The 14,036-nt window shown below is 48.9% G+C and overlaps 1 protein-coding gene and 1 pseudogene across 1 annotated transcript in view; one reads left to right on the forward strand and one right to left on the reverse strand.

Annotated features, from left to right (window-relative positions):
• The window catches only part of CDH3 (cadherin 3), a 42,680-nt gene extending 32,298 nt beyond the window's left edge, over positions 1-10,382 (forward strand). The window contains exons 13-16 of the mRNA XM_090259513.1: positions 3,772-3,978; positions 6,868-6,998; positions 7,376-7,522; positions 9,507-10,382. Coding sequence (XP_090115639.1) covers positions 3,772-3,978; positions 6,868-6,998; positions 7,376-7,522; positions 9,507-9,716 — 695 coding nt within the window. The 3' untranslated portion in view covers positions 9,717-10,382. The remainder of the gene's footprint in view (positions 1-3,771; positions 3,979-6,867; positions 6,999-7,375; positions 7,523-9,506) is intronic.
• Positions 10,383-12,435: 2,053 nt separating this feature from the next.
• On the reverse strand, positions 12,436-13,770 carry LOC149994123 (cyclic AMP-dependent transcription factor ATF-4 pseudogene; annotated as a pseudogene).
• Positions 13,771-14,036: the final 266 nt, after the last annotated feature.

Below are 14,036 nucleotides of genomic sequence, written 5' to 3' on the forward strand. Positions count from 1 at the left end.
ATCTTTTTCCTGCTCTTTTGTGAATTCTGTAAGCCACCTGATAACAATGGCCCAGAACTGAGCCTCTGACAGGTTTCTTATCTGTTCATCTGTCAGGTTCTCTATCTGCTGTCTGGTGAGTTGTGTCACCGGTATTTCTATAGTTGTCTGCCTCATTTTGACAGATGCGTTTTGTTTTCTTGGGCTGGCTGTCGGGGCAGTGCCTGTGTACTCGTAATGACCCAGCAACCGGCGGGCGCCGTTTGGCGTCACAAATCAGCGACCGGCGCCTGCCTGTCCACGACCTATTTCGCAGCCCTGTGGTGCTTTCTTTCTTTGGGGGCGGGGGTCCAAGATGGATTCACACAGTTATTCAGCTAGGAGACCGGGATCCGTCCTCCCGTCCCCCTGGGCCTCACTGTTCAAGGCGATGCGGCGGCCGCTCTCCCCAGCGCCGGAGTCGCGCACCGCCAGGGGCTTGCGTAGCCGGGACTCCTCGCCGGGGTCGCGCACCGCCAGGGGCTTGCGCAGCCGTGATTCCTCGCTGCCCGCCGCTCCGGGTGCGACCGCAAACAGCACTGTCCTCTTTAACTCTTACCTGCCCAAATGGCACCGCTGGTTTATAACTTCATATGTTGGACTTCCGTGTAGTTTTATTTTCTGGAATTTCTAGTTATCCTTTGTTTTCAAGTAGTTGTATTCCTCTCTAGTTGTAGAGGGAGACCTAGCGTGTCCGTCTAAGCCTCCATCTTGGCCGGAAGTCGGAATTTTTAAAAGGCTGTAGAGCCGGAAGGCGCCGTTCCGAATCCTCCACAGAAACTCTTAAAGACCATTCTAGCCCAGCTGCTTTCCTGTACAGAAGGAAAAAGAGGCCCAGACACAGAGAGAGAAGGGGTATGACTTCCTCCAGGTCACGAGTCGGGACCCCAGCACTGACATGCACTGAGCATGCTTACTCTGTGCTAGATACCCCTTCAGATGCGTTATGTAGATGAGAGTTGTTGATCCTCACAACAGTCCTGTGAAGAAGGTACTGTTATCACATACACACGTGTGCACACCCATTTTACAGATGAGGAGACCAAGGCTTACAGAAGTTTAAATATCTTGCCAGAGGCTCTATGGCCAGAAAATGATGACACCAGCATTTCAATCCAGGCAGTCTGATTTACCACAATGCCTCGCTGCCTGCCATTTATTGAACCCTGGTTTCCCTTTTTGTCCTTTTTTAATATTTCTACCACCTCTGCAGTCGGTATTTTTCATCCCTAATTACAAATGAGAGAGGTTAAGTAGTATGCCCCAGGGCACATAATGGGCGAGCAGTAGAGATTGAAGCCGGAGCACCTGGCCTCACCACCCCTGCTCCCATCCATCTCTGTCCTTTCTGATACCCCTGGAGCTCCTTGGCCTTCAGTAGTTTTTCACTTGTCACAGGCCTGAAGAGGGGTCTTACTGGTATCAATGGCTGAGTCCCCACAGGTTATATGAGAAAGGCAGGTCCAGCCCCAGCTGCCAGTAAGGTCCCTGGAGAAACATTGCATCACTCTCCTTTAAAATGTGCCTCTCTCCCTCTGGGGGCTAAGGTCACCCAGGAGGGAAATGGGGAGCCAGTACATTCAGGTCCTGCCCCGAAGAAACCAAATGTCCGGGGTCCATAATTGCTGCTGAATGCAACACAGAAAGAACTTCCTGATCTTCAGACACCCACCTTGGCCCATTTCCTTCCTTCCTTCCATTCTTCTTTCCTTCCATCCTTCCTTCCTTCCTTCCTTCCTTCCTTCCAGCAAATGAAGCTTTTTTTTCTTTTTCTGGGAACAACAAAGAATTGCAATTTTGGACATGGGATCTAATGGTGAACCATGCACAAGTCCTCCACATTGGCTCATTTTTGTGATTCTGTGATTTGGGTGTATATCCAGCATCTTTCCTTTGGGGAGCCCAAACTGGTCTCCTGTCACCCCCTTGTGGCCTAGAAGGCATTTTTCTCTCCCTGACCATGTTTATTAGTTAGAGTGTGGAATCTGGAGCCAGATCCCCTTGGTCCAAGACCTGACTGCTCCATTTACTAGCTCTGTGTTTATGGGCAAGTTACTGAGCCTCACTGTTCCTCAGTAAAATGGTACCAATAATTGTATCTATTTCTACAGTTACTATGGAGACTAAGTGCATGAAAAGTATCTTGTCTGGTGCGTCAGTGCACAGTAGATGCGAGCAGCCACTTTCACCACCGCGATTTCCCAACAACAATCGGATCTGGCTCTTGTCAGGTGTATGACCATTATGGCCAAAGCCCAGCTGTACTGGCACCTGATAATAGTATTGATATCTGGTTCCTGGTTTTAATTTAGTTTTTTGACCCAATCTGGTCCCTGTGGTTAAGGGCATTAATTCATTCTCTACCCCGTGTGACCTCAAGATGTTCACTTGGCCTCCCCAAGCTTCAGTTTCTGCATTTGTAAAATGCAGGTGGCGGTACCAGCCTTCACATTGTGGTAAAGGTTAGAGTAGAGCTTGGTACATAGTAAGTGTCAGTTTAGTCACCACTCACTAGCACCACCGCCGTCGTCATCATCAACTGAGAAATTGGCCTTCCAATTTCTGGGAACAGGATGGTGGTTGGGATGTTTAGGGAAATATTCCACATTGGCCTCTACATGGTAGTCCAAATATTCAGCCTACAGAGCTATGGCTGCCGCAGCTGAGTCGGAACAGGGTGAATTCTCCCTTCTGGCCTTTTTTACTAAGGGGGGCCCAGTGAGCGTACAGAGGCTTTGAACTGAAAATGGCTTGAGGTCAGTGCTGAACTAGGCCTGCAGACCTGAGGGCGGATGAGCTAGAAACACGGGGTTGTTTTTGACTGCTCCAATGATTGGGGACACTATCAGCATTTAATAGTGAGGATCTGGAATGCTTGGGAAAGTTCCACCCAAGCTTAAATAGTCCCCTCCCTGAGAAACTTGCATCTGAACTGAAGGTCTTTCTTGAGAACGGCCCCTGACCCTGTATTTCTCACCCACAAACAGAGCCCCCTCCCCACTCTGGGATTGCCACACAGTCTCTGCAGAGTAATGCCCATTGTGCAGGCTGCACTGAGCTTGGCTTCTGCCGGTGGGTAACCTGCCACCCACTCTGGGCATTTGAGGGCCAGATAGCTCAGTACCCATTGCACCCATATTTCTAGCATCCCTGGCTGTGAGCAATCACTAATGCTGCCATAACAGCTGATCTGCTTCACAACATGTTATGTCACCAAGTCATGTGCACTTGAATTTATTAATAATTGATGCTCACTCGGAAATGTCAGTGTTTGGGATATTGAAATACAGTTGGTGTATAAATGTTATATTTACCATTACAAGAGCTAAATGCTGCAGTAATAAATGGTAGTGAACTTTCAAATAGAAAAACAGGTGGTCAGTTAACATGACTATTAAAATATTAAGTTAGTTATCTCTTAGAGCAGTGTTGTTTTTAAGGCAAAGACCAGTAACGGTGCTGAGAAATTATGGGCCTTGCATGACAAGACTTTTTAAAAACTTCATATTTTAAAAATCCTATGATTACTGTGTTTTTTTAAAAGATGTTTATTTTTCTGCTCTGATAATTCTTACCAGGATGGTGAATTTGGCGTTGGCCAAATATCAGTTTTTAACATGGAGGATAAGTGTCCTTTTGGGATGTTTCTCTGTCACCCCGAGGTAGAGGCTGTCACCTCAGACCTCCATCACGATGTACTCCGTTCCTACCATTTGTAGTCCCCCAAGGTGAACATGTTATCTGTCCACCCAGGAGATGCAGTGGCCTTGTCACTGAAGAAGTTCCTGAAGCAAGACACATATGACGTGCACCTTTCTCTGTCTGACCATGGCAACAAGGAACAGCTGGCAGTGATCAAGGCCACCGTGTGTGACTGCCACGGCCACGTGGAGAAATGCCCCGAACGCTGGAAGGGGGGTTTCCTCCTCCCCATCCTGGGGGCCGTCCTGGCTCTGCTGTGTGAGTACCCATGCCCTCCCCCATCTAAGGATGGGGCAGTTGGGAGACCTGATTCCACCCTGAACTTCTGGGACTAAGGGGCCACCAGCCTCACCCATCTCTTCCTTAAACTCTTAATTCCAAGAGTGTGATTCAGTCAGTAGATACTTACGGAGCTTCTGGAATGGGCCAGGCTTTGGGGATGCAGAGTGGTCTCCAGACCGACAGCATTAGCATTGCCAGGAATTTGTTAGAAAGGCCAGTTCTCAGGTCCCACACCAGACCTGCTGGTTCAGGCACGAATCCGGTTTTAACAGTCCTCCAGAGGGTCCTGATGCATGCTAGAGTTTGAAAACCGTTGGGCTAGTGGGTGGGAGTGTTTAGTTAAAAAGGAATTTCTTTGTTCTAAAGGTACAACTCATCACATTTGCCTTTTTCACTCATTAAATGAATCCCTCCCTGCACAGAAACCACACATTCCATCAGATATGAATACAACATGAACAAGCTTTAATTAAACAATGTACTGTTGCACCAGCACTGTTTTAGGCACCGTGGGGGCAGCACTTAATAAAACAGACCAATTCGTGCCCTTGTGGAGCTTACTTTCTAGTGCAGGGAGCAGACAACAAGTAATCTGACAGGGAAACAGGTGTTGCTATGGAGAAAAAGTAGAGGGGAGGAAGGCTGCGATTTTAGATAGGTGGGCAGGAAAGGCCTTGCTGAGAAGGGGGTGTTCACATAAAGACCTGCAAAAGGTGAGGAAGCAATTCAGCAGATACCCAGGGAACAAGCACAGATGCCCCGAGGTGGCACTATGCTTGGTATGTGGAAACAGATGGCTGGAGTGCAAAAAGCAAGAGGGAAAAGCATAGGAGAGGTGGCGGGTGAGGTGGAGCATCACGTGGGGCCTTGTAGGCTCTTGTTGAGGCTCTGGGTGAAATGGGAAGTCATCAGAAAAGGTCTGGAGCAGAGGAGTGATGTGGTCTGACTTGAGGGTTACAGGATTCCTACTGAAGAGTGCTGGGCAGGTTATAGAGGGGCAGGAATGGAGGCAGGGAGACCACTGAGGAGCTATGGCCATTATCTAGGGGGGAAGCGGTGATTGTTGGCTCAGACCAGGATGGCACTTGAGGTGGTGATATTTCAAGGTAGAATCAATTCATCCTCATCACTTGATATGTGGTATGAGGAAAAGAGCCACTGATGAATCTAAGGCCTGAACAAATAGGCAAGAGTTTCCGTTACCATTGGGGGAGGACCGTGGGAGTAGGTTTTCCAGCCCAGTCCAAATGGGAATGTCAGCAGGCAGTTAGACACATAAGCGTTGGGTACAGGTGTGAAGCCCAGCTGGCCTCCTGCCTTTCCCCACACCCACTGAGGAGGAAGAGGGTTGGGAGAGGTCACAGTCTACCCTGTGTGAGATGTACATCCTGCAAACTCACGAACTCCCTAATAAGGGTAGGCCTCTTTTGTCTAACCAGAGAAAGACGGTGGCTCCACCAGCAGGCCAAAAATGTGGTGACATCGGGCCCAGCCACACTGTTCAGCATCGTCACTGAGAGAGGGCCAAGGGGTGCCCTTTTCCTATGGGACTAACTCGGGGTGGTCATGGCCGTTAGGGGGAGCAGCCAGGCATTAGTTGGCCATCCCCCCATGTCTAAACCATACCACTAAAAGCTAATTCCCTCTCTTAAAATTCTAGCATTTGCATCTAAGTTCAAACCACTGCACCATATCAAAGTTGTTGTTTTTTTTTGTTTTTTTTTTAATGTTTTTTATTGATTATATTGTTACAACAGTTCCAATTTTCTCCCCCTTGTTCCCCTCCACCCAGCACCCCCCTCCCCCAGCAATCCCCCCCAAGTCCATACCCCTGGTTCGTAAAAATTAACTATCCCTCCCCCCCTCAAATATTAGGACCCTTTGTAATCTTGTAAAGGACAATGGGCGAAGGTCTCAAGCTCCTCTAGCTGCTTCAAGCTGGACATGGTCGTCGTCCTACCTACCCTTGGGTCCAGAAAACCCTAATAAGAGTGGGGGTGTGGAGGGGAGGGTGGCCTTCCCACATGGGGAAGGATCGTGCAGACTCCAGGTCAGTTGGCTGTCTCCGGTCAACGGCGTGCTTGGTTTAACAGGCTGGTGTCCTTGTTGTGTTTCAGTCATTCCTCCCCGAGTTTGTTCCTCCTGGATTGTCTCCTTAACAGGAGCGAGCTGAGAACACTGTTCCTACTCCGCGGCAATCTTGGTCCCCGATCTCAAAGTTGTTGTTTTTTTTATTTAAAGTCTATGGCTAATTTAGGGGACATCTGGGGACTGAAAATGAGTCCTATTGAAAAGGAACATCAGCTGAAAGACTCTCATCCCTGCAGAGGGGAATTTCCGTAAGGGCTGGTACCATCAATAAGGGAAGACTGACGATAAATGATACAGAATTATAGGTGGGGATGAAGTCACAGTGCTGCCAGGGGGAGGTGACCTTAAACTGAGACCTGTAGAGTGAGAGCCATGCATATGCATAGAGAGCGCTCCAGACAGAGGAAGAGCCTGGAGGGAGGTCCTGAAGTGGGAACCTGCTGCACATATTGAAGGAACTCCGAGGAGGCCAATGTGACTAGACCTAGACAGAGGATGGGGATAGGCCAGGGCCAAAGCCTGTACACATTGATAAGGAGTTATAGGTTTTCCTAGGTGCAAAGGAGTAACTGAAGGATGTTAGCACGTTGCGTACCGGGGTATTTAAATGCCTTTCAGAAATGACGAGAATTCTCACCACCCGTACGCAATATGTTAATAAGCTCTGGCTATTGTGTAGAGGGAACTAAAATTAAGTGGGGTTCTGAAGGCTTGGGGGCCTGGCCAGCTGTGTAGTTGTGGGGGGTTAATATTTGCACTCCCCCACCTTTTCAGTACTCCTACTGGTGCTCCTCTTGCTGGTGAGAAAGAAGCGGAAGGTCAAGGAACCCCTTTTGCTCCCGGAAGATGACACCCGTGACAACGTCTTCTACTATGGCGAAGAAGGGGGTGGCGAGGAGGACCAGGTAGGGCATTGGGAAGTCTGGGGTTTGGGAGGTGGATGTCCTGGGGGCCACTGGCGGGTATGGTTGGGTCAGCCAATTAACCTCGTTAGCTATGTTGACCAGACCCTGGCCTAAAGCATCAGACTTCCCGCAGGGTCCACCACTAAGTCTCCTCTTCTGAGAGGGTGCCTGGTCCATTGCTGTAGTCTCTTTGGCCCCAGGCAAGGCGACTGGGGAGACGGGGTGTGGAAACTGGGGCTTCCAGAAATCACTGACATTTGTCTTCTAAGACCTACCCTTGAACAAGAACATCCAAATGGTAGGGAAGTGGGGTGAAATGTAAATAGTGGGGGGGTGGGACGGGTTCCTTCTCAATCTCACCCTCTCTTTTCTTGAAGGACTATGACATCACTCAACTCCACCGGGGTCTGGAGGCCCGGCCCGCGGTTGCTCTCCGCAACGATGTGGCACCAGCCTTTATCCTCAGACCCATGTACCGTCCACGACCAGCCAACCCAGATGAAATCGGCAACTTCATCACAGAGGTGAGGCATGGGGGCCAGGGTAGGGCAGCCCTATGTTCAGGCCCCAGCAGTACAGGCGAAAAAGCAGGGGCTCAGAGTCTTGGCTCTTGGTTCAAATCCTGACTTCAGCACCAGCCGGCTCTGTGACCTCTGGCACATTTGAGTAACTTCTGGGCTTGTATTTCCTCCTTCATGAAACTCTTAACTTGCACAGTGGTAAAGAATAGACTAGGAATAATTTATTCATTTATTCAACAGACAGAGTTAGGCAAAAGTAGGTATACTGTTGTGAGTACATGAAACAGTTTATTCTTGTACTATTATTAATTATTGTATTGTTTTCCATATGAACAACGGTACACCTGCTTTTGCTCCACCCTCTATAGTGGTTGTTAGGAAAAAACGCTGGAACTAGAGGACCTGGATTTGGATTTTTAAATCCCAGGCTATTCCTGTTTGGAGGAAAATTTGGGACCTGAGGCCTGCTAGAGGTTGCTTTGAGAATTGAAGGAGTGAGCACCCAGAACAGTGCTAGCTCGGTGGTTCCCATACTGCCTTCACACTGCAGTCTCCTGGAGAACTTCAAAAATGGAAGCCTTGGGCTCACCCCTCGAGACTGATGTCACTGACCTGGAGGTGGCCTGGGCTTTGGAATTTTTCGAAGACTCCAAGGTAATTTAAGTTTGGGAGCTGTTGACCTGGCATCTCACATTTGCCAGGTAGTGGTAGCGATTGTGGCTAATAGCAGAGTGTCTCCAGTGTTCTTAACCCTGGTCACACGTTTGAGGAATTTTAAAAAATATCAGCGCCTGGGACCCTGGCATCTATATTTCAGGCTCCAATATATTTAGCTCCTTAAGGAAATCAGATACAGCAGGGCTGTTGAGAACCACTGAACTAGGTACATAGGAGACAGATGGCATGAACCTGGGACCTCACTAGCAATCCATAAACAGGGGTTTTCTGTTTTTTTATCCTCATCTGAGAACATGCTCATTCATTTTAGAGAGAGGGGGCAGGGAGATAGAGAAACATCGGTCCGTTGCCTCTCACACATGCCCTGACTGGGGACGGAACCCATAACCTAGGTATGTGCCCCGACTGGGAATCGGAACCGCGACCTTTTGGTCTACAGGACGACGCTCCAACCAACTGAGCGACGCTGGCCAGGGCTAAATGGGGGTTTGTAATGGGAAGGGTGGATGGGGGGGTGAGTGGATGGATGGATGGATGGATGGATGGGGGAGTGCGAGGGAGCTGCAGTGGACCAGGGGCTCAGTGGGTGTTCAGGTAACCTCACTGTGGCCTGACCCCTTCTGGCTCAGTCTCCTCTTCTGCAAAAAAGGAAACTAAACTTTGCCTTCTAGAAGGAAGTAGCCTGAGCATATTTGAGAGTGCTGTGCAGAAACAAAAGTTTCTGGGGAAGGATGCCTGGGACAGTGGGTTTAAGAAGACACCTTGGAGCTAAATATCTGGAGCTTTTCCCTCCAGTCAGATGAAGTCAGTTTCTAGATTGTCTGTGTGTTGGACAGTTTTCAAATACTGTCTCATTTAATCCCTGCGTCAGCTCTGCAGGGTAGGAATTCTGTTGTTACCTTCAGTTTACTAATGAGGAAGTAAGTGTTCCACTATTATGCCAGGTACTATTCTAATGAGCGCTTTGCATATATTCATTTATTCCTCTAACACTCTATGAAGTCTCCCCATTTCAGAGACGAGAGAAGAGCAGCATAGACAGCGTCAGGGACTTACCCAAGGTCACACACTAGTATGAAGTCTTGAGTTCTGACTTAAGCCATCTGATTTCAAAGTCCCTGCCCTTCGCCACTGGACTGTCGCACTGAGCACTTGCTGCGTGCCAGGCCCTGTGCTGAGTATTTGCATTATTTCATTTCAACCTTCGAAACCTTAAGGGAGGGGAGAAGTGAACCAACCTGCCTGAGTTCTCAAAGCCGCCAAGGATGTGGTCCCTCAGCTCCTAACCACCTGCTCTCTGTCACCACAGAACATGAAGGCAGCTGACACGGACCCCACTGCCCCGCCCTATGACTCCCTGTTGGTATTCGACTATGAGGGCAGCGGCTCGGAAGCCTGCTCGTTGAGCTCCCTCGCCTCCTCGGCCTCTGACCGGGACCAGGACTATGACTATCTGAATGAATGGGGCAGCCGCTTCAAGAAGCTGGCGGACATGTATGGGGGCGGCCAGGAGGACTAGGCCTCTGGCCCAGCGGGGCCAGCAACTGTACAGCAGGCCGCAGCCGCATCTTCAAAGGGTCTTGGACCCCCTCAGCCAAGGACTTTGGAGCTGTTGAGAAGTGGCCTTAGGCATCTGGAAGGAAGAAGGCTCGAGTCTGCCATTAGAGGGGTTGGTGCCTAAGCCATTCAAACATGGGCAGATTGGCTTCAGCACTGAAAACCTCTCAGCCTAGGGCCCGGGGGCCTCGGAGGCTGAATTTTAGGAGCCTCTTCCCTGCCATGAAATGCTCAGCCCTGTGTCCTGTACTTGGACCGACTCTAACTCCCCATGTTAGCATTCTCTCTGGAATGGACCGTTTTCCTTAGAGGCCTCTTTTTAAAACCTGGAATTTTTTTTTTTTTTTTTTTTTTTAGTACTATTTTCAAAAACTCAGAGGCGGGTCCTCAACTGTCCCCTGGAGCCCTCCAGAAGCCCAGGCCAGAGCTGCTTGGCTCACGGGCTTTGTGCATTTTTCTCTGCTCTCCAGGCGCTGAGGCCTCCTGTTTGAATGAATTATTGCGTTTTTATACTGAGCGCGTCTAAGTTGTCCTTATTTTTATTTTCCCTGTGGAGTGCTGTAGATGAAGGGTGATGACAATCGTGTAAATGTAATAGGACTTTTTTTATTAAAGGAACTTTCTCAGAGGTGTCAGTGGAGTGAACTCTTTTTTTAGGTAGTTTTATTGATACATCATTCACATAGCTTACCATTCATGCACTTAAGTGTAATATTCAATGGTTTTTAGACTTGTGTAAGGGGAGAAAGCACTTCTAACCCTGCTGGCTTCACCGCAGCTTTCTTTACAGGCCCGGGTGGGGACACACCTGCTCTGCCCCTACAGATTCAGAGTTGCTCCTCGGTGTGAGAGAAGTAATTGGCCTGTTTACCCCTGAGCTGCAGGCAACATCTTTTCTGGAACAGTGACTGCTCACAAGTCCTGTGCTGTGTGATTTCCTCCTCCGCGCTGTGGGCTCTTTCGAAAGGCAGGGGTTGGGGAGGGTCCGGCTCTGCTACTTCCTAGCAAGTCACTTGACCTCTACCTGCTTTAGATTTTTCATGCCTAAACTGAGGTGTTCTTACGGAGATTAAGTGAATTAATCTGGCACATGTTAAGTGCTATGTGTTCATTGATAATGGCTACAGTTCAGGTCTGGGTAGCACTTAACTTCAATTATTTCCTTTAAGCAAATCCTTGTAATCAACCCCTCTGAGCAGATTTTCGTCCTTTAAAGAATGGCTTAATTGTTTTTTTTTTTTTGTTTTTTTTTTAATGACACCCGATCATCATCAAAGTCAAGCCAGATAGAAAGTCAGAGAACTCATCCAGCATGTCAGTGAAATTGGAACACTCCTGACAATACCCAGGCACAGATGCAGGAATAAGGCTGAAGAGACAGCAGTGATAGAACAATTCCTGTGTGCCTTTCTTAAAGCGAAGTTTAAATGTTTTCTTTGCAATCAGCCGACAGAAAAGAATCTGAAGTGAAGCCAGAAAGATGGCTGAAGTTGAAATAAATGTTTGCTTCCTGCAAGAGTGACTCGTTCTGTAAAGCAGTTTGTCCTCAACGTGCAGCCCCTGGGCCATCTGCATCCACGTCACCTGCAGAGTCACACTGCAGACAGGACCCTGCAAGCTGTTTTAACAAGCCTTCCAGGTAATTCTGGTGCACATCCAAGTTTAAGACTGAGGCTCTGAAGAATGAGGCTGAGGGTGTCCAGAAGCCTCAGACCCTGGATGGGGAAGTCAAAAAGGACTAAGGTAAGAAACGTCCTTACCTGTCCTTGATTAGTAGCGCCTTACCTCACCTCACAGTCAAGGCCTCGTCCTGCCTGTTCCATGAGCTGCATGCAGCCTCTGGCTCCTGCGGCCTCAGATTCCCCTCCACCAGGCCCTTGCTGCTTTTGCTGATAAGGCTATGCTGGAGGATTAGGTATCTCAACCAGCAAACACCTGTTGCCCCTTATCTTAAACTCCTGAGGAGCCTGACTAAAGCCTGAAACCCTATCTTCAGTGGAGACTAATAATAAAACCAAACAGCCACTGTTTAGGCTGGCCTTCCTCCCCTGAGATTTCTGGAGAGGGCCGAGGAGGAAAAACAGCCTTTCCTAGCCAAGCTTGGACTGTCTGGATGGATCTAGATTCCCTGGATGATGGAACCAGTTGCCAGCCTCAGGGGTTTGGAAGGAACGAGCTTAGGCTCTGTGTTGGGGATGGGTGTGACATCACTGTCACTCCGAGCCTGCTTCCTATCCGCAAAATAGGCTCTTAGGACTAGTTGCATTGTATCTTATATCAGGGCATACAGGGAGGCTGCCATATTGTCCCCAACCCATTCAGGTTGGATGTGTTAGCACTTATTGAATTTCACCACCATCCATAGATGTTATTGATTCTGTTTTTTGCCTTTAACACTGTTAAACTCCCTAGAGCATCCATCTCTGCGGATGCTTCAAAGCCAGTCTTCCAACAGTTAGGAAGGGTTGGGGTGGGTGGTGTGGTCCTTGTAGGGACCAAGGCTGCCTGATTCTGATTCAGTCTAGGATGATGAGTTGGTACTGAAAGGACCTGCTCAGGCTCATGCTGTTAAGTGATTATCCTCCTCTCCCAGACTTTTTCTTTTTTTTTTTTTTTTTTTTTTTTTTTAGTACATCCACTACAAAATAACTTATTACAACACAGCTCCAGCACAAGCCTCCTATGTACAAGCAACAATGACTACCCGAACTAGGGGGCCTTTTTCTTTCCCCTTGCCTTGCGGACCTCTTCTATCAGATCTTTCAGATACTGGATCTCCTTGGCCAAGGAATCTGCCTTCTCTTTCAGAGCCTCATTTCTCTTTTCCAGCTCTTTACACTCACCGGTGAGGGCCTCCTGCTCTGCCCTCTTCTTTTGACGGTACCTAGTGGCTGCCGTCTTGTTCTGCTCCATTTTTTTCAGCTTTTTATCTAGCTTTTCACCCTTTACTTTTGCTGCTACCACCTTCTCACCAGGGGGGTCGTAGGGTTTGGGGCGGGCAGAGCCACAGAAGCTATCTGGGGAGGCCCTGGAAGCAGAGGGACTATGCTGTGGAGAACCCAGACAAGACTCGGGGCTCATACATATGCCACTATCGTTGTCTGAAGTAGCATCCTCTTCCTTTACGCACTGAGGGATTATGATAATGTAAGCAGTGGAGTCCGATTTCCGATCTCCTTCAGAGATATCAACTTCACTGCCTAACTCTAAACTAAAGGAATGATCCAGAGTGGAGGACAGGGCCACTGGGGAAAGGGGACGAGGTTGCAGGAGGGTGAAGGGGGCAACCTGGTCAGTTTTTGGTAAACTTTCTGGAAGATGGCCAATTGGGTTCACTGTCTGGGAGGGCTCCTTATTAATCTCCTGGTCTAGGGGGTCAACGGGATCACACGAGTCCTCCAGCGTGGCCAGAAGCTCATCCGGCATGATTTCGAGGTCATCTAAACTGAACAGGGCATCAAAGTCAAACTCGTTGAGATCCATTTTCTCCACCATCCAATCTGTCCCGGAGAAGGCATCCTCCTTGCCGCTGTCTGAGGCACTGACCAACCCATCCACAGCCAGCCATTCGGAGGAGCCCGCCTTAGCCTTGTCGCTGGAGAACCCATGAGGTTTTAAGTGTTTGGCCACCTCCAGGTAGTCGTCTAAGAGACCTAGACTTTCTTCAGCCCCCAAGCCCGTCTGGTCGAAGGGGGACATCAAGTCCCCCCCGAACACCTCGCTGCTCAGGAAACTCATCTCGGTCATGTTGTGGGGCTTTGCTGGAGTCGAGGAATGTGTTTATTTCGAAGGCGTCTTTGTCGGTTACAGCAATGCTGCTGCTGGATGCCGTGAAAAACGCCATGGCTTAAGCCGTTCGGGGGTGCTGCCGCAGAGCCTGGTGCTGCTGCTGCCGCTGCAAAGGCCAAAGCTGCCGCTGGCACTGCTGCCTCTAATGCGCCATGGCGACCCCGGACTTGCGGGAGCGGAGGAGGAATAGGACACACTTGCAAAGAGACTACATCTGGAGACAGAAGGAGAAAAAAATCCCCCAGACTTTTTCTTAACTTTTTTTTTTTTTTTTTTAATTTAAGAGAGAAACATCAGTTTGTTATTCCACTTACTTATGCATTCATTGGCTGATTCTTGTATGTTCCCTGACCAGGAGTCAAACCAGCAACCTTGGCATATCGGGATGGTGCTCTGACCAACTGAACTACCCAGCCAGGGCCCTCCCCTAGACCTTTAAAAGCAAAAGTTCTAGAACCCAAGTCCAACAAAAAAAGATAAAGTAACTTAGTTG

This window comes from Furipterus horrens, unplaced genomic scaffold, assembly GCF_987537825.1.
Source record: "Furipterus horrens unplaced genomic scaffold, mFurHor1.1.pri manual_scaffold_13, whole genome shotgun sequence".
Classification (NCBI taxonomy): Eukaryota; Metazoa; Chordata; class Mammalia; order Chiroptera; family Furipteridae; genus Furipterus; species Furipterus horrens.